Genomic DNA, 27,045 nt, shown 5'->3' with positions numbered 1-27,045 from the left:
AGCTGGGTGAGGGCAGTCTAGAGAATCAGGACCAAAGTACAGTCTAACGTATGTAGGAGCAAGGGTAGGATTACTATATTGTCCTAGTTCTGGATAATATCCCAGTCATCTCTCTGGAATATTAAAAGTTTTGCAATCTGGCTAAATATTGATGTACTAAACTGAAATACATCCCCTCCTCACACACACAAAATAACAAAATGTCAGAAAGGGGAGGAATCCATTAAGGCGTAACATCTATCCTTTTTAAGGAAGAATCTTGCTTTTTTCTTTACATGACATAAAAGTGAAAGTAGTAGAAAATGAGTGAGTAGAAATTATAATCACTCGCTGTGCCCAAGGTCTGGGACCGTGGCCTGGGATATACTGGATACAAGGACAAATTCATGACATAATTACCTAGCCAAGCCTGGCAAACTGACTAACGGTTGCTTCCAGTGATTGCTTCTGGGTGCAATTGGTTTTGACAACCTTGAGTCTGTCACTGTCGTTCCAATAAAATGCGTTGCTTCAAATTAAGCAAAATAAGACCTTTATTCTTTTTTGTAGTCCTAGAAACTCTTGGGTCTTGTTGTTTCTTTCTCCTTTTATCCTGAGGGCTTCTAGGAGCTATAGCAGTGGTGATTTGTCTCTGGCTTCCAAGCTGACAAGAAGCTTTACAATATGTCACTTAATAATTGGGGCACTGTGAACTCTCAGCAGCAGATTGAATATCATAATTAGAGCCCTATATGTTTGATTTCTTCGGAGTAATGTCATACAAATCAGGAAATGGCTTTGTAACTCTGTACACAAATGGGACATTCTTGTGAACTTTCATGACCTTAGGGATCCAGTAAGCCACCAGGTGGTGGCTTTTGGGTGGGCTTTTAGGTTGGAAAATAATGTTGGATTGTTTGAGCAGTTGGTTCAGCTTCCAGTGCCTGGGAATTTAGTAGCAGACAGGTCACCGCCATCTTTTGCCCTGTTGTCGATAGTCTCAACGGACAGGCAAAGGTTGAACCTGTCCCTGAAAACATGTCTATTTTGTTCCTCCGGGGATTGAAGGATTGAAGCGTATTGTCTGTACTTGCTTGTTGGATGAGTGGAAGGTTTCATTCTCCAGGGTTAGGAGTCTGTTTAAACTTTCTTTGAGTCGGTAGTTTAGTTGACTGTCTTTTCTCCCTTCTCCTTCCTGGAAAGTCTCCTCACCCACTCCAGTCAATACCTCTCTGCTGTTTTGTCCTCATAGGACACCAGATGTCACATTGTCCTCACCTTAGCAGTCCCCCATGCATCTAAAAAAGGATGTGTGAGACAGACGTGTGTCCAGTGCTGCATGTGTTGAATAAATGTGTTTCTGATTTTCAGTACTTATTCTAAGAGTTTGGCTCAAATATTTCCTTCTTAACGATTTTATTTTGTTCTTTAAATCTTAAGCATTTGGGTATAAGTTGTAGACACTTGTGAAATCAACTGCACTGCTGGCAAGTAATCGAGACCTTTACTCTATTAAAGGCACAATACTAAATGTTACCAACTCTCTCTAGCTGCTCGTGGAAACCTGGCTCTTAAAAATTGCATTAGCTCTTAAAAACTTATTTTAAGTAGTCATAGAACTACCTTGACTTTTCCTTGCCAAGTCTGCTGATTTCTCACATTCATATATTCTTGTTCTTTAAAATATTTCCTTTTTACTTACAGCAGCCAGGTAAAATAAAAACAATAGAGACATGCACATCTGTCAGCTCATGAAATCTTAAAACATTCTTTTCTCGAAGGATAGTAAGTATAGAAATTTAAATGCAAAACAAAAACAGCTCTTGAAAACATATGACTCCTTTCCTAATATGATTGATTCTCCTGAGCGTTAAGCTGTAAGTGCAGATGTCAGGTAGCGTTCCAAAGGGCGTTCTGTGGAGGCAGTATACAGAAGCTGAACTTTTATTAAACCTGTGTTATCAAAAGAAGCTGTGTCCCTAGGGGTGGAGGCACAGCGCTACTGGAGAGCGGTGTCTGCCAGGGCAAAGTAAAGTAGCTATCATTTTTGAGTATCTGACAGTACCTCCTTTTGTTGCTGTGTTTTCTTATGGACAGATTTCCTTTTAAAAATAGTGACTCAGGACATGGTCAGAAGGTAGTATCTGTGTTAAAAAGTTACAACTGAGATACTGCCAAGGTGTCTTAAACTGTTAGCCCTCTTTAAGATTCTGTAAAAGAGATAGTTGCTTAATGTGTATTTCTATTTCCCCACCAGACAGATTGACTTTTAAAAGGATTTTTAGTGGCTTGTTGGATACTGGTTTTAAAAGCAACAGCTAGACCTTTGCCTGTGGATAAGGTACTCAGCATGTCTTTGGGCAAATTTAAACAACTGGTCTATGTTTCAAAGGTTAATTCCCACCCCCGCCCCCTTCTCATCCATGCTGTCTCCTTTTAATAGCTTCTTTTTCTCTCTTTCGACTCCAGGGATCACTAATTAAGAAATCAGCCTCTGGTCGGTTGGATAACCATTGGCAACTGCTGCAGTTACAGAGCTGCTGGTCTTCCCGAGTCTCTGACAGAAAATGAATAAAGATAGGAACACAGCTGTAATAGAAGAATGGACAGATTACAAAACCACCGGGACTGGGTCTCTTCTTATCTGGCTCTGCCAAACAGCAGGATATATGTGTCAATGAAATCAGAATTAGGAAATGACAAAGTGGAGTTTTACTCTTGAGAGATGCTATCGGTATCCTTCTGCAAAAATAGGATTTGGAAAGCTCAAGAAGCTATTCAGGATTTATGGCATGGATTGGTTGAGTTGGAGCTGTTCAGCCACTCTTTACTGTGTTTGTAACAAAAGCGGCAACAAAATCAAACTTTACGGTTTACCTGTTCCAGTGTTATCGTCTGTTGATTCTGAGTCAATTGGAAATCTGACCTGTGAAAAACTGCTTTGACTTCTAGATTGTAGCTCAGCTGGCATATATGATTTTGGTGCTTGTGAACACTATGATGTGAATGTGGGCTCTTCTCATTAGTTTGAACTTGATGTGGCAAACAGCTTTTGCTTCTCTAATAGGATTTGGAAGAAATCTTCTGCAGTCCTGCTGTATGTCCCAAGCCGAGTATGAGGCAGCCTAATACAAATACACAGTCTGCCTGCATCTGCCTTTTCAGTAAAGGTTGTTCCCGGTGCTCTGCCTGTTCTCTAGGGAGGGGTAGAAATCTCAGCTTTGCAAGTGGGGCCAGTGCATGCCTTTTTGTAGTCAGAGGCCCAATGGCTTATGAAGTTCCCATGACAGGAAAATATTGAGTTTGATGAAAGATGGATGATGCGACTCTAACAAATCTAGTAATAGGGAGAACTTACAATTTCTTCCCAGTTTCAAACTCAGCCTTCTTCTTGGAGTGACGGATATGTTCATCAAACATTCCCTAGCGATCCTGCATGTCATTTCACAGTGCATGCCGCTAGTCAAAATGTATTCTAGACACCATTGGGGCATGGTGAAGAAGCTGTGCTCTGCACCTGGAAGATGTGGCTTTCCAGTGTTTATGCACATAGTTCCCTAGGGAGTTAGGTTATACTGGCTCGTGCCTTATATTAGTAAAGTAGAAAGGCTGCCAGTTATGTTGTTTGTGGCTCCATCTCTGGGGCATGCTGTCCGGTGTCAGGATGCGCAAACCTTCTGCCAGCTTCAGGATGTTTCCTTTACAAGATAGGGCTAGCCGGAGTGGTATTTGTTGATCTAAAACTGGTAGGAGATTCACATTTCCCTGTGATGCATTCCACAGCCAAAGGAGATAATAAGTCTGAGCTTTGTTAGATCCCTCAAGAGCTGCATTGCCACAGGAAGTACCGCAAGTTGCTAAACAGAACCAGAAGGGTGTATGTATGTGTATCTTCCAGTCGGGGCAAATGAATCACTGAATCCAGAAGGAACCAACAGACTGTCAAAGTGTACTTTGCAAATACTGTAGCAATCTTCTTGGTGGAGTTTGTAAAATTAAGACAATAAAGGCAAAGGGGAGTACTTGCTACAAATTGAAAATGTGAATTTCCGGTGAATGGACACTGCTTGCATTTTGTTTCTTGTTCAGTTCCTGGTGAAATGCCGTGCTCGTAAGAGCGACAGAGACTCTTCAGAAGGCTGTCTGTGGCTAAGGTGATTACCTAGCACTTGGAAGACCTGAGTTCGGTTGTCAATCCTGCCACACAGTTTTCTGCCTCATCTTACCATCTGCTGGAAAAGATGCAATAAGTCTTTCATCTTGTATTTTAGATTATAGTTTTCCCTGCAGAAGGCTTATCTCATTCTGTATGGTGCCAGGATAATGAGAGTCTGCTTTCCGTTTCAGAGGGCTTTAAATGCTGCTCAAATAAATAAATAAAAAAAAAGTAATTGGGCCCTATGTTTCCCCCCTCTCTTCCACACTAATACATTGGTAAATTAAGGCAGAGGCTGTGTTGGATTCTGTACTTAAACCTACAAATACTCATTTAGAAGTCAAATGTACTTGGACTTGGGCAAGTTTGGAATGAAGGGTTTGCATTTTGCTTGCTCTCCTTTTGCATAAGGAAGAGGTTCAGTTCTGTCCCTCTGACGGATAAAATCTGAACACCTTTTATCTGAACTGTTTCTCTGAGAAGCCTCTTAGGTTGCTGAAATGACTCTTTAAGAGTGGGAAGCGGGAAACCAAACAGGCAGAGCTAGGCAGGTAAGAAGCATGTACCTCCTACGGTAATAGGGGCCCCTCCCGGAACAGTCTGCCTTTGTGCTTTACCAGCTGCTAGGTAATAGTTACATAAGTGCAATATTTGAAGGAGCACCATTTTTTAGTGCATGCATGACAGTTCTTGGCAAGCCTGCTCCCTGTCTTTTGAAGGGTGTCTTAGCTGAATGGTTCAGTGTTTTAGACCGATGTAATTTTTATTTTCCTTAAATGGATGATCTTAAGAGCTGTTGGCAAATGCTTCTTGCTGTATTCATGAGGAACAAGGCCTTGGTGATCTGATGGGAAAGCCTGTGATGCACGGTGAAATACAGCATTGTGGGCTCTTTTCATTGCGGCTGCTTTTTTTTTTTTTTTTTTGCGGAAAATCTATATCCTTCAGTACTGCTGTACATTCTTGTAAGGATGCACCAGAGTACCTTGAAGAAATATTTCTTTATAAAGAACTCCAAAACCTGTATCAGGTACCAGAGTGAGTCCCTGAGCACTGCAGCTTTCTTCTTGCTTATAGTTCTTCAGGAGTATAGTAGTAAATGAAACAACCATCTCTCTCTCTCCCTTACCAGTGTCTTCCAGTTCTAAACTGAAGGGGCCACTCATGAAATGAGGGACGTTTGCTTATTGATGCTCATATGGACAGCTGTCTTTTACTGGAAGACTTCAGTTTTCTCAAAGCAATGCCTCTCTTAATTTGGTTTTACAAGGATATTGAATACATCAGTCCATGCGATTTGTGCTACCACTCTTTGCTATTTTTCTAAATGAAATAGTAGATATTTTTGTAAAGCGCATTATAGCGTAGCTTGGAATGGCAAACTCACGACTGAACATGAGCATAGGGCTGGGGGGTTGTGCTTGCTATCAAGAACTTGTTTCACTTCTCCACTGGGACACCTTTCTGATGGTGAAAACAAAAATTTTTGGCCGATCATGGTGAAAATCTTTAAAGAGTGATGACCATCCCGTATGGGCGTGTATCCAAAGACTACTTGTTTCTTAATTTATATTTGACTTGCGATTTTGTGACAAGCTGGAGATCTCTTTTTCAATGCCTAAACAAACTTGTAGGTCCAGTTATACTTTGAAGTTGAAGCGTGGGTGGAATTTATTACTAGGTCTGAATGTAAGAGGTCTGAACCCAGCTTTTCATTACATTAGAAATTTGTCTTGCAGTGTTGCTGTCCCAGGGTAATGTTAGAGGGCTGTATCTGTGCTTCCCCTGCACCAGTAGCGTGGTGTTCCTCGTGGGAGACTAAACTTCGAAGGGGTGTAGACAAGGACAACTTTATCTTGAGATCTGGATTCCCAAATACTTTGTCCAGGCCATGTGTTGAACGGCTGAAACAGCCACAAAATGAATTCATATTATACCCCTCCTGGGTTGCCTTTGAGACTCGATGAAGATTCTGGGAATTGTGCATTAAACTGATCTCTGTGTATGATGCAGTACACTTTCTAAGCTTGTACAAAGAACTGACTAGTGAAGGCTTCCGGTGGCTTCCCACAAAAAAAAAGGATACACGGCCTATTAGGGTTTTCTGTGTAATTCTGTGGGAGAGTTGACATTTTGCATGTGCTTTGAAGGTAAACAGAGATGGTAGCCTCCACCTTTGTGCCGGTGTTTTATATAGGTCTGGAGGCAACAAGCGTTATCGCATTCATTACAACATACGTCTAACTTGTCATGGGCTGTGAGTTACACTTCTGGAAGCTGGAGTAGTGTAGACCAAAAGACCTTATTAAAATAAACTAAATAATTTTCCCCACATCAGTGACCAGAATTATGCCATTTAATTAAAATATGTCTAGACAAATAACCTAGGGGGAGAGAGATATTATCTATAATAAGTGTTTGAGGTTTCTGCATAGGGACCATACTAAATAAATTTATGAATAGTTTCTTTTCTCTCCCAAGTATCTGCAGTCTTGGAGTACTGTAGCCACTGCTGGATAAGATGGTTGTTTCTCATGTAACTAGATTGGCATTCATCTCTTTGTTAGCAATTATTTTAACCTGTCTGTAAATAATATTTTTCTGAGGTATTGATTAACACTTCTGGCTATTTTTTGACCTAGCTTTATTATTATAATGAGGTACTTTTAAGAGAGCACAAAAGGAACATTTCACAGAGGAATAAGAATTGATTCTTATCTTGACTGCTCTCATGTATGTTTAGCATTTCTTGTTTTGTGTTGTTTGGCAGCTGACACCATATCTGTCGTGGTTGTGTGACACCTTTGTTGAAAATGAATTGAATAGTTGTAATAACAGGTCTGGAGTTGCTACCATATCCAGTGATTACTTAAAATGGCAGAAATAAACTCACTTTACTGATAGCTGATCAGGACAAATGCTGTACTTTCTAAGGCTGTATGGTGAACTTGTTTCTTTCTTGCTTTCATTGTGAAAGACTGAAAGCCATTCTGACTCAAAAGAAAAGAGGGAGGACACATTTTCAGGCAGCTCATTCTCCTCCTGCGGCCTTTCAGAGAGTGATTTCACTCCATGTAGTCAGTGGAGCTCTCCAGAAAGGTGCTTCGTTCCATATTGAGAGTAGTGGACTTGATGGAAGATGTGGGATTAGGGTCACAGGCGTAGTCCTTTGACTCGTTCCTGGAGTTTATTGCTCTGGAATTGATTTCCTGAAGGACAGCTTGGCCGGGGTCATCACTTTATTAGTTTGACATTGCACCCGTCCTTCACAATCTTAAAGGAAGATCTCTTTTTCTCCTTCCTTGCTCTACCAGCAGAATAGACACCTATCTCCTTAACATGGCATATGCTGAAGGTGGACATCTAAATTTTTGCAAAATTAATATACACAGTTACTCGTTTTCTAAAATCAGGACCTGACTGTATCTGGGATTTTTTGTTATACCATGCATTAATATTCAGAGACTATGTTTTAAGATGAAAATATAATTATCTTTAAAATGGTGTTTGGGTAAAGAAATGATAAAGAAAAACTGATGTCACTTTTTTAAGGGCTAGTATTATGCATGTTTTTTACCGTGTGCTGTGAGATTGTGCTGGTGCCACTAATGCCAGAATAATTGTAGTGGAAAGATAGTTAAGCGGAATGCTCTGGTTTGTGTGTGATCATGCCAGCATTATCAGTGACAGCAACTGGATTGTACTGAGATGGAAGTAACATGTTTCTGTACATGTATATTTTTTTCCCTTTAGGACAGAAAATAGATTTATAAGTTTACAATACGTGATTGGTGGTATTGCCTTTGAAAATGGGTTGCTTGACATCTGGTAATGCAAATAAAGTATGCTGGCAATAGTCTTTAGCTGAGGAGCTGTTTTTTCTGTTGAATTGTGAAGGTAGTCTAAGAACATGTGACTTTGGGTTGCTTCAGCACAAAAACTCAGTATGCTGTCTAGCATTAGTTGCCTCATTCATTTGCTTTTATAGATGCATGCACGTGATGGTACTGGGGTTGTCACGTCTGCCTGTTCTTTCAGTTGCAGAGAAACAACAGCTGTTCTTGTGGCCTTTTCTTTCTGTGGCTGCATGTGATGTATGTAAATGTCAGCCTTTCCACTGAAAACACTCAGTCCCTGAAGAGCTTACAAGTTGCAAATTTACTGTTAATCTTGCTATGAAACAAGGTCTTAACTCAGGGCAAAAATAACTGCCTGGGCACTTGGCCATTGTGAAATGTGTGCAAATACACAAAGATAAGAGACATCTGCTGTCCGTGGGCTCAGTTCTTATTGGTGGTCGATATTTTGAATAAGAATAATGGGTTGTTGCATAGTAGTCTTCTGGGATTTTGTAAAAGGACCTATGACACAATGGTCTGGATATCACTCATTATATTTTCACAACATCCTATTGTGCCCTTCCTCCAAATTATCCTCCTTTGACAGTTAGCTCTGCCTAGGTCAGATCCATCCCTGTGCTGAAGCTGATTTAAGACTTTGTCAGGTGGAATGTAGCATTTGTGCTTGTGTTTGGCTCAGGGGTGAAATTTCACCTTCAAATGTTGGTGTTGGGAATTTGAGGATGTCATTTGCTAGAAAACACATTGTATCAGACCCATGAGTGGACTGCAGGGCCCCAATTCAATTCTTTTGAACTCTTTCTGGTGGATGTGTAGGTGCATTGTCCTATAATCTCATCCCTACTCTGAAATTGTTACCTTTCCGCCCAGGTCCTTTCTGCTACTCAGCTTGTCAGATGTCTTTCACTCAGCGTCTGCTTGAGTTGCACACTTTTGTAACCTCAGCAGCTATTGGCACTGGGTGCAGCGATTCCTTGGAGCGACCCGGTAACCAGCCCTCAATTCAGCTACTGAAATCAGTGATCAGCAGTGACAGAGGTATGCTGCCGCATCTGGCTGTAGTCATGTCTCCTGCTGTCACTCATCCTTCGGAGTATTCAGACTGCCCTTTCTGCCTGACTGTTAGAGAACAGTTTTCTATAGGTACGAGCCATGGGATGAGGGGCTGTCTGCGTGCCACTTTGGATGTGTGATAGCAAAGAGTGTTATCTGTCTTAATTTGAATCCTGTTAGTGTGGAAAGTCCTTGAAATGATTTGTGGCAGCATGGGCTTAAGTGTGGTCTGGCAGCCAGAGGAAGTACCGGAGTCCCTAGTGTAATCCGTGGACTGCAATGAAGTTTGTGTAACTACATTACTGCTGTTGTCAGTGCTTGAGCTAGCTGTGTTAAAACTAACTTGGATTTAGTACCTTGAAATGCTTCTTTGTCCATTTTGATATTGAGCAGATGAATTTCAGGCTTAAGCTGAGGCATCCACGCTTCTGGCTGGAGGTCCAAGAGTAATGGCTGCAAAGTGATGCTTTTTGCATGTTGACGAATTAAAGTTAGGTTATCCCAAATCATCCTTAGGGATGATGTGAAATCTTGAGCATTCATGGAGCTCTTCATGCTTCCCAAGTAACTTTGAAAGAACTGGAAGCATAGCTAAAAGGACGTACTATTAGAGTCAGTTTGTGCTGAGGGAGGCTATATTACCAAAATCAGTGTTCCCTTTACACAAAAAAAGAGATTTTATCGGTAGTATATGGTAGGTGGCGTGGCCAGTAACCTTACACATTGTGCAGCCTCTCTTGCTGTTCATCAATGGGTCTGAGAGCTGTTGATGATCAGCTAAAAGCATCATGAACCTTGCCTTTCAATTCTCAGCTTCAGAACTGGCTTGGAGAATGGCACTTGGACTGTGTATTAGAAACCACATCATCTCAGTGAATTGGTATGTAGCTCTCAGTGTGCAAGGTCATGACCTGACTTCAGCCTGCAGAGGCTTAGATTTTCAACAGGCTGCATCTCTGCCTTGACTTTGTGTGAATGTCATTAAGTGCTATTTTGAGAATGTCCTGCTCTGGAGTTTTGAAGATAATTGTACCCTGGGGAAAGCAAAATCAGAGCCAGCTGTTTCAAATGGGCATTCCACAACCAACTTGCTGCTGGCAGTAGCCTCTCTTTTACAGTGTTTTTCCTAGGTTGTTTTCAAGAACTATTTAATTTTATTGGGGCTTGTTAATATTTATTGTTTTGTAACTAATACATTGGACTGGGACTTGGAAATCTGGATTCAGGTCATAATTATGCTGACCTGTCCCTTCGTATTGTGACTTCCTTGTCTTTACGGCAGAGATGATGATACGTGTCTGTCCCTTGGGACAGTTGCAAGAGTAGATTCATTATCACCTGTGAGATTGTAATATAGTCACATAAATAATTTACTAAATAACATGGCGGGGTAGAGGAAAAAGGGAAATAATAAAAAAGAAGACTGTCAGTGTGGCTAAAATGCTTTCCTTGTTATGGACAGTTTGGCCAATTCTATTCCAAACCCCTTCTGAGGCAGTAGATGGTATTGATAAAAACAAATGGTAAGGTCTCAGGACTCCAGAAGTCAACCATTTGCTTGGCTTCTCTGCGCACATAATTAAGAGTAACCTTTTTTCTGCTAGGTTAGCTGATCATGGAGTGGAGGATAACACTATGCACAATTGGGGCTATCAGTGCTAAAATCAAAATAGCCTAATTTCTATAGATATCAACTTATAATGCCATAAATGCTTGTATTTTAGTGGGATTTTCACACCTTGAGCATCTGCACAACCACTGAAATATTGTTAATTAAGGACTAGAGAAGCAAATTGTATTCCCTGTATGCCATTGCTCTTTAACAGTCAGTCATAAATATTTTAAAATACTTCATTGGAAGCCATTCCTCAGAGATGCTACGAAGTGCACTATATTTGCAGACCTTTTCAAGATAATGGGCAGAAGCGCTAGGCTACAGACCCTCGCCGGAACAAGTTGGGCTGTGCTGCACTTGACTGAAATGGACGGATGAGACAGATCTGGGCTGGGAGCCCAAGTACCAGTTGGTTCAAAACACGTGGAACCTTTTAGTGTGAGTCACTGTGTCAGACTGTTGCACTTGGTAATGACTGATGGGCCTTTGAAAGTGCTTTGAGTGTGATGCAGATGGCTAAACTGGATTGCTGTAGATCAAAATTCCCCTGTTCACAGTCGAGGCAGCTATAATGCAAGTAATCTCTGCTTTCCTCCCTCCCTCACATGCTCCCGTTGTTCTTTTTGGATTCATTTGCAGGGATCTGCTTAAGTAGAACTCTGGACTTCTCTAACCAAGTAATGAGGCTTTCTGCTCCTCGAATGTCTATCTTAAAATAGTCATCAAGGAACTTTTAAACACCAAAGTCCCATAATTTTCTTGTAGTAAGAGGGAGTGTATAGGCCAAATGACCTCCTCAAGGTCATACAGTGGGTTGATGCCAGAGTGGAGCCTAAATAAATTTAGTTGTCCTTGAGTCCCAACTCTTTGCTATAGAAAGTGAAGCTTTATGTTTGAAATGAAGGGCAGATTCAGGCTGATTCTCTCCTAGGGAATACAGTAGTTCTTAGTTCATTCATGTGCTTCAGCTTAGGTCAGTATCTGGTATAGGACCTAAGTGCTAAAACTTTCCAGTATCCTGCATTTCTCCTGAAAGATGATAAATTATCCCTACTGTTCTAGAAGGCTGGCATGACAAACTGCCGGATGTGCCTCCAGGAATAAAGGTGGAGTGGAGAAAACAGGGAAGAGGCAGTTATGTGGGCAAAAGTGTTTAGTCTGGTGTTGAAGATCAGATGTGGCAGAGGATAACTGGTGTATAAACACATAAATGCATTAACTGTTAATTGCAGACAGCATCACTGAGACTATATGTTTAGATTTTTAAAAGTGTTAAGAATACTATGAGACAGAGAGTAGCAGCTAATTACATAAATGAAGGAAAAGAGAGTGTTTCTTAGTGCATTTGTCACCTATGCAGGAAGAGGTGACTTCCCTAACACCCATTGCACACAGTTTCTTGCTACAATTTCTATAGAACCTATGAGAAGGAGGTGGTGTGTGTGGTGGAAGGACAGGAGGTTAACCTCAAGCTGGGGAGTGCTGTCACAAGAGGTGACTTTAATAAATGGCTTTATGCAGAAGGGACGTTGAAATTGTGTAGCTGAGCCTCTGCAGATCATGCAGAGCTACTGCTCAGCTGTTTTGTTAGGAGAGCTATCGCATGCATTGAAGCTAGATACCTTTTTTTCAAGAGCGTTTTGAAGAGGTTTTTGTTCCACAGTTGGGCGTGTCATTTATATCGTAATTGCGGGTAGCGTGTTCATATTAATTTTTGACAGGTTTATGTGGGAGTTGGCATACAAAAGTGCATATATGGAAAGGCAAAGCATTGTCAGTGTTGTTTATGAATAACAACCTAAAAAGGAGAACGCTGGTTCCACTCTGGCTCTGTGGTATTTTGAGGAGTGATTGGCATGAGCCTTCTGTGGAGAGGCACGGTAGGTCTGCCTCAGAACGCTGCAGCACCGTTTCCTGCGCGCTAGCTCAGTGGGGTGCAGACAAGATCTGAGGCTTTCGTGCATCACAGAAGGCTGCGGATCTTTTGTGTTGAGCAGAGCCCTTCTATGCTGCACTGCGTTATGGTGTTTATCTGCTCAGCAAAAAGATTTCTCTTCCTCTCCCCTCTTTCTTATTTCCAGAATAAACATTATATCCTAGCCAAGCCTCACCTGTGTATTCAGTGGGTGGCTTTATTTTCATTCATTTCTGTGAGTTGGAAGGGTGGCTAAAGGCTCTCTGTGTTGCGACCTCAGCTACAAAAAGCCCAAAGTTTTAATTCTGCATTAAAGACTTAAACTGAAATGTTAATCAGCTTCAGAAAGACTATTTTTAGAGCTGCAGCCTTGGATTCCAGTTGAGTAGTTGCAATTTATCATGTGATCAGAAGGGTGAGAGGTTTTTTCCTTTCTGTGCATGTCAGCTGTTTGCTGCTGTGTTTGCTGTGTGCGTTCTGCAATTTACACTGTCCTTAAAGGAACTGCATGTCTGTCTTTATTTTACTTCGGTTTTCCTAAAAATGGCTGTCCTCTGTCATTTGCTTTTGTATTGTAGTAAACAGCCTGATCTTCAGAGGTGTTTGTATTCTGCATGGAAGTTACGCCTGATGTTGCCAGGCAAGATGCAGGGGGTAGTTTGATAAGTCTGGATCTTCTTCAGAAAGGGCTTCTTCTTGAAGAGCTTTACAAATATTTCTTTTATGGCTAGTGAAGTCAGAGAGTTTCTATGAAGCAGCTAGCTAGCATCAGTGGAGTGTAATACTACTACTGTAGTTCTGACTGCTAGTCCAATGTACAAGTATCTATCAAACCACATTAGAAGTTGGGAGCTTCCAAAGCAAAAGTTGCTTTTGAGTGAGCTTAGAATCTGCCAAGCAGTTAGTAGAATCTTACAAACAGCTTCCCTTAGTGTTAACTCATTGCAGATGTGAATTTATGATTACTTATGGTTTTACTAATTTAAACAGGTTTTTTTGAAAACTGCTGCTTCATAAGTAGAATCCAGTTGCCCAAAGAGTTTGTGGAATCTCCATCCTTGGAGATGCTCAAAACTTGACTGGACATGGCCCTGAGCAACCTAAACCCGCTGTGAGCAGAAGGTTGGAATAGCTGACCCCTGGATTTCTCTTCCAACCTACATGATTCTGTGAATCAAAATGAACAGCTGAATAATATCTTACCTGCCTTTGTGGTGACAGGAGTCATTGAAGATACGTATAGAACAAATGGCTTAATTACTTTGCCTTCTCCCTAAGGATCTCCAAGCACGTTATAAAAAGTAATGAATGAAGCGTGTCTCCCCCTTCTCCCGTCAGTAAAGGACAATAAGAAAGAGTTAAGAAAAGACTTGATTAGGATCACAGTGACAAGATGGGATTAATCTGGTGCTAAAGTACATTAGGATGTGCACTTTGTGGCATGGTGCGCATTAACCTAGAATGAATCTGTAGGGGTCACACTGCTGTCTCAACCCTGCATTTCCCATGTATGTGGCCTTGGAGGATTGGGCCTGCAAGTGGTGAATCAAGCAAAGGAGAATTTCCTTGTTAAGCTTATTTTTGTGAGTAGAAAGAAAAAATCATCTCGCTAATTCTGGAGATTAAGTCTCTCACAGGCGTGCATGATGCAATCAAAATGCAAGTGTATGCAACACTATCAAACCCAGTGTTTAATATCCAATTGCCTAAATGCTTATGAATCAGAGAGTCATTAGAGGTTTGTGGGGTTCACTTGGTATTCTTAATATGGAGTCAGCATATATTCTGAGGCAGCAAACAGCTTGGCAGAGGGATGAGAGTGAGGGTAAGCCTAAGCAATCCTTGGTCTTCGGGCTAAAATCCTGTTTGGAGGAAAACAATAAGTCAGGATACTGGGAGGGTAACCAGGAGTGTAAACCTATGATAGAAGCAGGTGAGGTAAAAGAGGGTGAACAAGCCTGGTTTTGGTAAATGCACAAATACCTATTTGTGCAGAGTAGGGTGGTAGCAAAGTCAGAGGATCCAGACACAATTCCAGGAAGTAAGAGGAAGGAGGGGCTGTTACCAGCAGTGATTGTTTCATTTAGTAATTACTTCTTAAATCTCCTCTAAGTCAAATAAAGCAGAGGATGTGAGCTTCTGAGAACTATTCCCTCCTCCCCTTCCCCGCACATCCACACCCTTTTTTGCACATACTCTTTCTAAGTGAAGACTGTATTGATGTGAGATTTGATAGTGAGGAGCTTGCTGACTATGTAGAACAGGCACTTGGGGGTATTCAAGAGTGCGGGGTCTTTTTCATGATCTGTCACTGATGTACTGTGTGACCTTGAGTGTGTTGTTCCCCCACATTCTTCTTTTACCTTCCTTTTACCTGGTAGATGCCTTTGAAGAATGAACTAAAGGCATGAACAAATACCTTGTGCATCAAGATTTTTCTGGAGTACAGTGAAGAGAAAATGTTACAAGTCTCTGAACATTGAAGAAAAATCTCTGGCTAAATTGTTACTGTGCTGGCAGAGTCTCCCCTCCCTCCCCTTTCCGAAGGAGAATCATGTACAGCTGGAACACAGCAGGGCAATGTGGGGTAGACCTGCTGCTGGGAGGTATTGCGACCAAGTTCTCTGGAAATGACTGGTTTGTTCTGTTACCATTTGGTGTTCATTGAGTGGTAGCTTTGTAAATGGCTTTGTGGATAGGTGTTTATTTGCTCTCTTCTCTCTGAGCCAGGGTGGCTTATAACCTGGGTTAAGCAGAAGATGGTGTGTGCTGGAATAGAGACTGCATGCGTTCCAACCTTGCCAGCGATTACAGAGGCACAGTGTTGCCAGGAGGCAGGATGTGACCTAGGAAACAAATATCCCCTCTTCTGAAGGGAAGCTTTGACTCTGTGAGAGCAGGGGATGTGTTTCTTGGTATCAGATGGTCCTTTTTCGTATTATCAAACAGTAAGTCTGCTAACGATTGTGTTTGAGAGCAGTGGTGTCGTATCTCCTCAGTGGACCACGTCCAATACCAACAGACTTTTCTTCACCTTGGTAGGAGGTCTCTGGCAGATCACATGCATCACCTCTTCTTCCTTGCCATGCTAGCTTGGGTTGGGTCTAGGTTGTGAACCCATTACTTAGGGCCTTACCCACCCTGGTTTTAAGCTGCTGTGTATATTAGTTCCTAATGGACCGTGTGCGTTCCAAAAGCAGACAATGGCATGGGTCTCCCTCTGCCCTTGCTTCTGAGTTCTTGTAGAGCAAAAGACATCTTCTTGAATACAAAGTTGTCCTCAGACTGGAGCATATGGGTGCAACCATTCATATTCCTTTCTTGCCATCTCTCCATTGCTTCCCCTTCCTGAGAACTGAAAGGAGTTGCCTCTTTACTACAAATAATGATTTGTAAAACAGTGATATTTGAAATCAGTGGCTGCTGCTGTCTTTGATGTTCTTGGCACTGTTGATTGCTACCCAAAGCAAGCTGGGAATTACAGTCTGTCATTCTCTTGCCTCATAGCTCAAGGCTATATTTAGTAGTTCAAGTTGCAACAGATCTGGAAGTTGTTCCCTTTAGCTGCAGCAGAAGGCTAATGCTGTGATAGAGTGCGTTGTTTTGTAAGTGGTGACTTCAGTGTGCTCATTTCCATCACGAGGACAACTGAACCAGTCTGTGCAGTATTGCAGGGGTATCCTGACTGCCACTGTACGTGTCAATGTTAGAAAGACCCCCCCCAGCCTTTCCTCTGGAGAGAACCTCACAATCAGTATGATTTTTAGTGCTTGACTTTGCCTAAATCTTAGTGGTGCAGAACTTCTGTGTGTGATTTCTGGGATGCAGTAAGTGGTATTTCCTGGGGGGGGGGGGAGGGTGTGGAGATACTGTCATTTAAAACAGGCAGCTGCCAAGATAAAATTATTGCAGCATCTTTGTTTGCTGATCCTGCAGTTGGATCTTTGCTGAGTGAGTGCTCTCTCCGGGACTCTATGGAACACAAAAGATAATGTCTGAATTCGAGTCAGTCCATTGGGGCTGGAGATCCATGCAAATGTTGAAATCCTCTGTCTGCACACAGAGTTTGCAGCTCCAGAATTACAGGTCTGAGAGCTTAATAGAATTGTCAGAGGTTGTTAAAGCACTGAGTATCTGTTGATTTCAATGGAGTTTACTCTTAATTGTCTCTTTAGAGTCTAGGTAGAAATGACTAAAAACAATAATGAAATCATATGATCTGTTTCCTGTTGCCAAAAGGTGAAGGGAGGACAGATGTATTAGGAGTTAAATGAATATTTTGAAATGTTTTTCTTTCCAATAATAAGACAGGGGTGAAGCCTGCCTAATATTGTACTACTAGCCATTAATGATGCAAATAAATGTGGAGAAAGAAGAGAATGTTCTTTCCTTCTTAAAAAAATTGATTAAAATGTGCAAATGGAGGTTATTAGTGGTGGTATCATTTATTCCTAATTTTCCAAAAGTAAGATGGAAATAAACTCTTTGTCCATTTGCTCTCCTCTCCTCTCTTCTTCCTAACCAGTTTTTTTGCCCCTCATAATATGACACTGTTTCATGCATAGTCAGTTGCTTTGTGGCTATTGTGGGTTTTTTTACACAGCAACAAGAAAGACAAAAACATAAATAAAGGAAAATGTGGTTGTGGAACCATACATTTTTATTGAGTTTGACTAGACTTCAGGTTGGCTTTTTTAAAGCTTAGAGATTGTCAGAAACAAATTGCCCCTGTTCCTCTGTGTAGGGACTTGAGGCCAGAAATCTATTTCTACTACAGATCTACTGTTTGACTTGGTATAGACATACGACCGTATCGCCTCTCTACCCATATTTAGACAGTCCCCACTCTGAGGAGCTTTCCTGTCTGTTTGTACAGTCTCTTCTTCAAAAGGTTCCCAGTTTTGGTTGGAGCCCTTAGGTAACAAAAAGAATGTCTTGAGTATTCACATCAACATGTAGTAGTAAAACCGTATATTTAAGAGCAAACGTGGTGTTTTTGCAGTTGAGTGACTTTCTATTAGTTAGCTCAGTTCCTTCAAGCTGTATATTAAAAAAACCCCAAAACTCAACAAAAAACCCAGCTAATTCTCCCTGACCTGGGCAGCCACCTTTGTGAATATCCTTAGCTCTTCAGGATCGTGAAACAAACCCTTTCTCGGACAAGTGACTCCCAGGACTTAGCAGAAATACTCTGCCGGTCTTGGCTGTCATACAGCCTTAGTTTATTTGGATCTAGGCAGAAATGGAAGAGGAGAGCTCTGCATTTAAAGGAAGCCATGAGCTTGTGAACCTTGATGCTATTCCTGTAACTCTGATAAATAGAGTACTATGGATTAAGTGAATTCAGGTAAACCCTGTCCTGGACTACTCTCTGTTGAAGTAAGAGACTAAAATGGATTGAAATGTCCTGCAAGCTTGCTGGGTTGTGTGGGAGTCTTTCTGTACATGAGGCTGCCTGAAACAGGGATTTGACAAGTCCTGCATTTGAATGCTTGCATTTCAGCCCTGCTTGAGCCCTTGCTCGGAGGATTAGAAGAATCCACAAGAATCTTGCTACAAGGAAGGCAGCAGTAGCATCTGAAGAGATGTTTGCACAGGGCTTCAGGTTTCAATAATTGCTGTACAGGGGGTGTGGTGTAGTGTGGGATTCTCTGTGCGGCCCTGCCTGGGGCTGCCTTGCTTCTGCCAGATGCTGGGCTTAGAGTTTGCTCCAATTTGCAGATTCAGAAAAAAAAAAGGCTCGAAAGGAAGCTTGTCCTTAAGGTCTGCTTTCTAGGCAGAAGTGATTCATGTCCTATCGTGGGAGTGAGGGTACGAGAAGGGAGTCCTGTATAATGGTGACTCTGTGGGCTCCTGTTTTGAAGAGTGATGTTATTCTTACCCTTAATCAGGGAAACCCAATGGGGCGCTAACTGCCCTACATTTCGTCTGTATCTCCTTACTAGAGATAATCAGACCAAAGTGTTGTAATAGGTAACATGGACCGTTTCTGTCCTGTCTTGTGGATCATCATCAACAAGAGAGAATCCATCATAGCGCTGATTCAGAACTGCGTCATCTTACACTGAAACTACTAAACTGTAACAACGAAGCAGCCCAGCTGTTTTACCAAATCCTGTAGCCAGGATTTCAGAATTAGCAGAGTTCAATGGTTCTGATTTTAAATTAAGTAATAAAGCACAGGTTGAAAACTGAAGCACCACTCAGGCTGGTTTCTGGAATGGTGATTCTTTTAAAATTTCTCATTTGATGGTCTCTTCAGAAGCCATCGGCAATGTCTATTTCTTCTCTAAAGACAAAAACCACTTTCTGAGAGATCATGGCCTGGTCTAAATGAGGGAGGTTTGTTAAGGAAGCTGATGCAAATGCAGCATTTTCCTAATCCCAATCTTTGCTGCTTTAAATTGGAACTCTCCAGCTTAAAACAGCAGTCCTAAAAATATGCTTTCAAGTACCCTGCTGAAAGATGACATTTGTAATTGGTTTGTAGATTTAGAAGCTGGCTCACTGGGGGCTTGTTGCGAAGGATGCTTCAAGGCAGTAACTAATTACTCCCAGTAGTGCTGAACCGCTAGCTGGTTTTGAACCTGCTCTCGGCATCTGGATGATGCCAAAGGAAGTGACCCTGGTGTAGTCAACAGCGCCGTTGTTTGCAGGTCCTGGATGGGATTTAGAGAGCCCTTCTGGAGTGCGTTCAGCTGTGCAGGCTACTTAGTCCTGGAGTTAGAGGAGAACTGGAGGCTCACTTTGCCTCCAGCAGTCCTGATAAAGATCTTGCTGACTTAAAACGTGACTACTTTACTTTCTAGGAGGATGAGTGAGCACTGAATTGTTTGAAGAATTCAGAATATCTTTTTGTAGCTATAAATATGTGGTTATGACTGGCTAATTTAATGCCTATGAGGTTGTTACGTGAGAGCCATGTTGGTTACTGTGCTAGTTAGAAGAACAGAAACATCTGAAGTAACTTCAGGTGCTGCTGAATTGGAATCTTGGAAGTAAGTCTAACAAAATGGGAGCATTTCTGTTTTCTCAGTAGTTGTGTCATTTATATTTGGCTATGACCAATCTTAAACTGTTGAAACAATGCTGATTCTGAGATACTGAGTCACAGTAAGTGTCTTCAGAATTGAAAACCTTATGAAAATCCTTATGCTAGTAAAACAAATTGCTGATTTTATTCTCCTTTGTTATAAGGGTTTGAGTTCTGGATTAACCTTTTTATCAAGAAGCCTTCAGAATGGCTCCTAGCCGAATGCTGTATTGACATTGCATCTGTTTAAAAAGGAGTGGGCTAGGGAGGGAACTCAAAGCCATGGCTGCACCTCTGTGTTTGACCATGTCAGCTCTTCTCCTGACAGGGGCCAGGCCTCAGCCTTGCCAACCATTTCGAAACCATCTTGGAGTGAAGGGAGGGAGGTGTAGGGAGCAAGAGGGGGGTGTGCCTGGCAAGAGTGGGAAGAGAGCTTGCGTTAATGAAGAAGGTTGAGATGCTTGGCTGACATACAGGAGATGAGGGTTCCGTGCAAAGCTTGACCACAACTCCTTCAGTGCCCTGGGAGGAAGGTGCTGTGTTTTGGCATCGAATCCAGTCTAGGAAATTGAGGTAATAGTCCTTTCTTTGCCAACAGAGTGGCCTTAACTTTGGTCTGTGATCTGTGACACAGAGACTGCACAGCACAGTGGGATTTTAATCACCACCAGATCTTTAAAAATTGTGGTGAGATGGAAGACTCCAAAGTGGGAAAAATGCTTGTAATTACTTTTGTGCCTACCAATTTGGGATGGTTGTCTGGAAAGGTACTATTCTACCCTTCATTTTTACTTGCTTCCTTTGTTCTAATAGTCACATATTCTTTAAACATAGAAGACTTGCTGATACCAACATTTTAGTAAAAATTTGTATTATTCCTGGACCATCTCAGAAAACCACTGTCCCTTCTGATCTGATGTAATTTCAAACTCTTGATTTTCTTCCTATTGTTTTTTTTTTTCCAGGGTGGTAAAGGAGGAGATCTCAGACGACAATGCAAAGCTACCTTGCTTCAATGGAAGAGTGGTGTCCTGGGTACGTTGGCTCATGTTCTGTATGCATAAGGTGTTTGATACAGTGGGCACAGTAGCAGGGTGGTTGGTACATGGATCCTGATTTTTAGAAGTGTCTTGAATCTCAAATTACATGGAAGCAAAGGCTTAGCTTTTCATTATATCTGTAATATTCTGTTATTAAGTAATCTATTTTAAAAACTAGAGTGAAGTCCACAAAGGTGTGCAGGGCTGAAAAGGTGGTTTAAACATGAAACCTTTAATGTTAGTAACGTGTTGTGTCGTCTTTTCTTTCCCACTGTTGTCTCTCTTCCTCACCTCCTAAGTATTACTGAATCTGATGGAGTGCTCCGAAATAATACTGTAAAACCTCACAAACTAAGGCTGGACTTCTAAAAACATTTACTTGCTTACCTTTTGTTGAAACCAGTAAGAGCCAATAGGCTCTAATCCTTGTTTAAAAAAAAAATAAATTAAAAAAATTGTCCCACAACATAGGGTTAAGGGTAACGGCCAGCTTGCTGTCGGTAGGAGAGTGGAAGCACACTTTTGTTTTTGTTACACAGTTGATAGAGTTCTGCCAAATCGTTGAGTTTTAACACTGCCACTAAATAGCCAAAACAAGTTATTCAAAACCAGCTAAATGTGATATTCTAGGGGATTTTGGTTATGTTATTTTAATTTCAATGTATCAGTATTGTGGTAGTGCCTGGAAGGTTTAAATGAGGTTTAAATCTCTGAGCTAAACATTGTGCATGCATTCAGTAAAAAGACACAAACATTTATAGCCTTGGAGAAACAAGCAGGGCAGAGGAATTTGGGCTGTAAGTAATTTGCCCAGTTATAGAGGAAGTCACTGATCCAGCTGTTCATCCTAGTTACTGTGCTGCTCTGCAGATCCCATCTCCCTGATTCTTTCTCTTGTCGGTTTTTAATGTGTTAATTTCTCCAATATGCCATGATATTTGCTTGTCACCTAACTACAGTTATTAATTACTATCTCCTAAGTGTTACACAGCCCTTTGGGTTGCTTCCCATTTAATGAACAGGTGACCTGCACTCCACGCTGAGCTGAGTGCTGAACAGCAGCATACAATCTGTGCTGTTACTATAATAGTGACTTCTCCACATGCCGAGTTCTTTAGCCTCGTTATGATCTGCTTAATGGAGATGCAATAAAACTCTGTTGCTCCCCAGGGTTACTGTGTGAAATATAGTAATTCCCACCTTCAGATTATGTTTGAGGCACAGATAAACACACAGATAAATTTGGTGTTTGGCCATTTCATGAACATATTTCTCCGCCTGGGGATAGGAGGTTTAACCACTGTCAAGGTTGGTTAAAGTGGTTGTGCACCTTTAGGCAGAAAAGAGGGCACTAGTATTTTAGATTTTAACACCAAAAAAGCATTTGGGACATAGTCTGTGATTTTAATATCCTCTTTCAAGCTGACCTTACAATCTTGGGTATCGGGAACACAATAGCGGACAAGAAGAATTGTCTGTTTTCCCCAAAACTCAAGTCTGACTCGAGTATGAAATGATTTTTTGGTAAGGGCTTGGCTTCAGCAAGTGATGCAAGTAGGGTTAGGAATCATAGTGCCATGACAGGAGAACTCTGCTGAAGTAGCTAGAGACATTGGACAGCCTTTCAGCATTGGATGTGTGTTTGGATATACATTTGCAGCCTTCCTATTTCTGGTAGGATGAAGGTAAGCAAGAAAGCAGTAGTAGATAAGTAGGTTTACAAGAGTTTTTTTCCAACTGCACAGTTAGGACAACTGGGGCTACTTGGGATTCTCAGCTGGAATGAACTGCCATGACTCCATCTATTTCTCCAGTCCCATGCTGATTTTAGGAGTTGAAGATTTTGCTCACATGTTTACAACCAGTACCCCTAAAATATTTCAGCATCCCAGTCACTGAAGTTATACAGGATAAGGATATCTGACTGGGCCTTGCATATAATCGTGCTGGGTAGCTTAAAGTTTCTAAGCCTGGCTTCTTGTAGACGGGATTACGTGTGCTTTCACTATAAAATCAAATACAATATCAATTGCATGCTGTTGCCTGCAGTAGAGTGCATGTGCACATTCTATTATTGTGTAAGGAAAGTGCAATGTATCGTTTGATTGGGAGATTGTTCTTAAGTAATGATGCCTTGTGGTTTATCAGATACAGCCCCTGCTGGGTTCTAAGCAGCTGAAAACATTGCTCATGTGAGGGCAAGGGTTGGCAGATGAATTGAGCTCAGCTGTATCATACAATATTACCACTTCTTTCTGCTCTATTGATTGCTTTCGGTTTTAAGGAACTCAGATTCTGGCAACTGTGTAGTCCCAACAGGTTCTTAGTACTAGGCAAGCAAAGCACATGGCTTTCTAATGCATGAACTTAACCTTAGTCCTCCTACACACCCAAATGTGTAAAGAATATTAAGCACTTACTAGATTTTGTATTAAATTGAGGTCTTAAAATTGGGAGAATGTTCTCCCTTTGGTCTGTGCTCTCTTAAAAGTTAGCTGTTTTGTCACTGGGAAGTGCATTCAGAAGGAAAAGCTACTTTTTTTTTGTAGGACCTCCATACCTTGTTCTTGGCCTTTGTGCTCCAACCTTTTCACTCAGCAGCAATAGATGACTAATAACCAGTGTGACAGTCAAAGCTGTTCGTAGAACGTAGCCATGTATTTCCACCCAGCAGTGGGTGTTAGGTAACTAAATGCCTTGGTTTGAAAATCAATGGGTGTTTCACAGCAAAGTTATGCTGATATAGACCTGTGCTGCTGGGCAGTGCTCAAGGGAAAGAAATAAACCCAACAGGCACTTACTTGCCTTCACAAAGAAGGGAAGATCCTCATGTGCTCCATGGAGGAGTAAATTGGTTGTCAAAAGAAGTACTCATTCTCTAGAATAAAATCACTGGTATTAGAGAATAAAATTAATGTTTAAACAAACAAACAAACAGCCGTGGTCTCTGAGACCTCATGGTCTGCCTAGAGTGCTGTGGGAGACAGCACAAGGTTCTTTCTTAATGTGGTTGTTGGCGTATGTCCATTCTTGTGCGGGAGCTGAACATATGGTGGTGTTGACTTCTCCAAGTCATGGCTGAACATATGTGCTAATGGCCACTGGTGTGGTATGAGGTCCTTTTTTCTTTGAGGGCCGGGAGATGGCTGAAGGGCTCAATGCTGCTGAATATGCTACTTTCAGGATACGCTTGAGCTATGAATGTTGGTGGTGCTGTTTTTGTCTTCAGTCCAAGGATTACTGTGGGCTATAGCATGGTGTTCTGACAGTATGGGAACAGAGTGTACAAAAAGGGATTTCACGTGTAATTAACAAGCTGAAGAGAGCATCCCAAAAGCTTCAGGTAAAAAAAGGCTATGAAGATGTCATTTATGTTGCCATAGCATGACAGCAGTGTCTGTTTTAAAAGCAAAGGGGTAGAAATGAATAGTAGCTCTTATCAGGAGGGCAAATTAATCCTGAGAACCCCTTTCCTCCTTCTCAGTATAGAACGCTTACGCTGTATTTGCTCCTCAGTGTCATTCCCTCCCTGTTTCTTCCCCTTTCTCCTATGCTGCTGAACTGATCAATATTAATTCAAACAACAGGCTGATATTCGGATTGCCTTCTGCATCCCTGAACTGGGTCTCTTCTTCCCAATGCATTCAGGAGCGTGGTAGTGTTTGTTTTTATCTTCATGGTCTAGTTGAAGAATGTATCTTTCGCATTGGTGATTCAATACACCAATGATTCATTCTGAACTGGTATACACTATTTGGGCTCTTCTGTGCAGCAAAATATGTCTTGGGTTGTTCCAACAAGGGCCAGTGTTCTTGGAGTTCAAGAAAAAACAAACCCCCAACCCCAAACTATTCCACATGAATAAGGATGTGGATTATTTCATTCCCCTTTACATACCAATTCTTTATCCTCTTCCTCCTTCCCTCTCGCAACCAAAAACCCAAGGGCATTTGATCTCAAGTTGAGAGCTGAATTCTTTTCCCAGCTTCTTAAATAATATGAAATATGAAAATATATGCCTTTTCTGTTTTGCAGCTGAAAAAAAGGAGAATATAAAGAACAGTAAGATCAGAACAAGAATATATATATGTACACACACACACTAGAGTTAAATGTTATGTTTTAATTCTGTGACTGTTACTATTTTAATTTCAGAGAAATGTTACAATTTCTGAAATGCATTTTAAGAATGAATTCAATTTATTGTGATTCCTGTTCCAGTATAGGTTGCTGGCTGCTTTCCAAATGTAGAAGAATGCAGAATCCTTGCTCCAAGGATTTGTACCTTGTTTCAAATCTTCCCAGCAATTCCTATTTTTTACATTACAGTTTTGCTTGGAGGCTGCAACCAAGATCAATGTCTCTGCTCCTTTCTTTCTCCTTGTGCCGTGCATTGTACATGTGCATGGTGGGAGACATGGTTGCTGATCCAGAGACCTCAATCTTGTATTTTCTTTGTACGTCACAACTATTTGCCTTTTCCACATTACAGGTGGGAACTGAGACACTGAAGTTTTTTATGTGGGTTTTTTCTTTCCCTTCAAGGTCATGTGGAAGGTCTTCTGCAACTGGCAGCAGATATCTCATAGTCTGATTACTTAATCTTAAAATCTTCCTTCTTGCCAGTTTTTTAAAATGGGTGTATGGGCAAGTTTAAGTTGAAGGTAGCTTTTTAAAAAATGTAACATTTTATTTTCTTGAACCTTTAATGGTGGTCCTGGTGGACAGCAAGTTGACTGTGAGCCAGCCATGGGCCTTTGCAGCAAGGAAGGTCGGCAGCATCCTGGGCTACATCAGGAAGGGCATTGCCAGCAGTTTGACAGAGGTAGTCCCCTCTAGTCAGCACTAGTGCGGACACATCTGAAGTGCAGTGTCCACTTCTGGGCTCCCCAGAACAAGGGAGACCTGGACACCGTGGAGCACGTCTAGGAAAGGGCCTTGAAGATGGTTAAGGGACAAGAGCATCTGGCATACAAGAAGCTGAGAGAGTTGGGTCTGTTTAACCTCAAGAAGAGAAGGCTTGGGGAGATCTTATCAGTATGTATCAATACCTGAGGGGGGGAGTAAAGGAAACGGAGCCAGACTCTTCTCAACAGCACTAGTGACAGGACAAGAGACAATAGGCACAAGTTGAAATAGAGGAAATTCCGTTCAAACATGAAAAAACCTTTTTTACTCTGAGGGTGGTAAACCACAGCTTGCTCAGAGATGTGCAGTCTTCATGCTTGGAGATATCTAAAACCTGACCGAACAAGGTCCTTAGCAACTTGCTCTCGCTGACCCTACTCTGAGCAGGGCGGTTGGACTGGACAATCTCCAGAGGTCATTGCAATGTCAACTATTCTGTGAATGGATTCACTGCTTTTTCTGTAGCTTTTCTGATGCTTGCATCATCCTCTTTAATGGTAAGAGTAAGGCAGTTTCTCATCTACCTTTAATAGACAATATAAAGACAAATTTGGTTTTTGCAAGTCAGAACCCAATCCCTCCTTCATTTCTTATGTCTTTTCTTTAGGAGAAGAATGAGTTCAATTTGCCTTTCTTCCATAGGTGAAATAACATTAGTTCGAGGAATAGTGAAATAGTTTTTCTTCTTAATGCCAACCCAGGAACTTAACACACAAGAGTCAGTTCAGTCTGAGTCAGTAGCCAAGTCTCTAATAGTGAGAGTGGTGCTATTGCAAAGATCGAAAAGCAAAATTTAAATGCGTGGCTTTAATTGTTTCAGAGAATTAGTACTGTAGAGCCTTTTGTGAATGCTGTACCAGTGCAGGCTCTTCACAGACTCTGCTGCTCAGCAGCAAATGGCATAATGCATTATAAACCCATCTATTTCAGCTGAGGCAGAGGCAGCATAGACTGTTGCAGGTAGTTTGGATGGATATATTGCTTCAAAAGACTTAGACTCTTTCCTCCCTTCCCACCCATCAGCTTGTTTCCGAATTTATACGCATATCCCACTAGTCTGGATTCAGTTTATAGCTCTCTTCTCAGAGATCATATAGTGCACCTTTTGCAGATGATGTTGACAAGGGCTGTTCACTCTGCTGAACAATCAGCTGAAACATCTGTGTCTGACCTGCATTACGAATTGCAAATTACTTTTTCCACACTAACACCCATAAAATTGCAGTGCTTATCTGCCTCTATTTGCTGCTAATTACTGGAGGAGTTTTATGTAAATCTTACAGTAAGTGAATTGTTCACAGTTTTGAACCCTTTAATATCCTATTCACTGGAACTTATCAGGTGATTGCATACATATATTTCAAGGCTAGTAAAGTTGGTCTTTACCTTTTGGAGAAACTCTGTTTTGGGCAGGGCTATTTCTTTTTCTGGATTTTAACACGATGGGCCTGAGCTTTCTTTGTCTCCGGTGTTCTAAAATGTGCAT

At 41.5% G+C, this 27,045-nt stretch overlaps 1 protein-coding gene across 4 annotated transcripts in view; it reads left to right on the top strand.

Moving 5' to 3' along the window:
• The window catches only part of DVL1 (dishevelled segment polarity protein 1), a 118,043-nt gene that overhangs the window by 30,322 nt on the left and 60,676 nt on the right, over window positions 1-27,045 (top strand). For all 4 annotated transcript variants that reach the window (XM_072884206.1, XM_072884205.1, XM_072884202.1 and 1 more), the window contains exon 2: window positions 20,577-20,646. In XM_072884206.1, coding sequence (XP_072740307.1) covers window positions 20,606-20,646 — 41 coding nt within the window. In that variant the 5' untranslated portion in view covers window positions 20,577-20,605. The remainder of the gene's footprint in view (window positions 1-20,576; window positions 20,647-27,045) is intronic.

The sequence above is a fragment of the Ciconia boyciana genome, chromosome 19, assembly GCF_034638445.1.
Source record: "Ciconia boyciana chromosome 19, ASM3463844v1, whole genome shotgun sequence".
In the NCBI taxonomy this organism is placed as follows: domain Eukaryota; kingdom Metazoa; phylum Chordata; class Aves; order Ciconiiformes; family Ciconiidae; genus Ciconia; species Ciconia boyciana.
The sequence above is the reverse complement of the archived record's forward strand: the minus strand, read 5'-3'. Positions and strand labels throughout refer to the sequence as shown.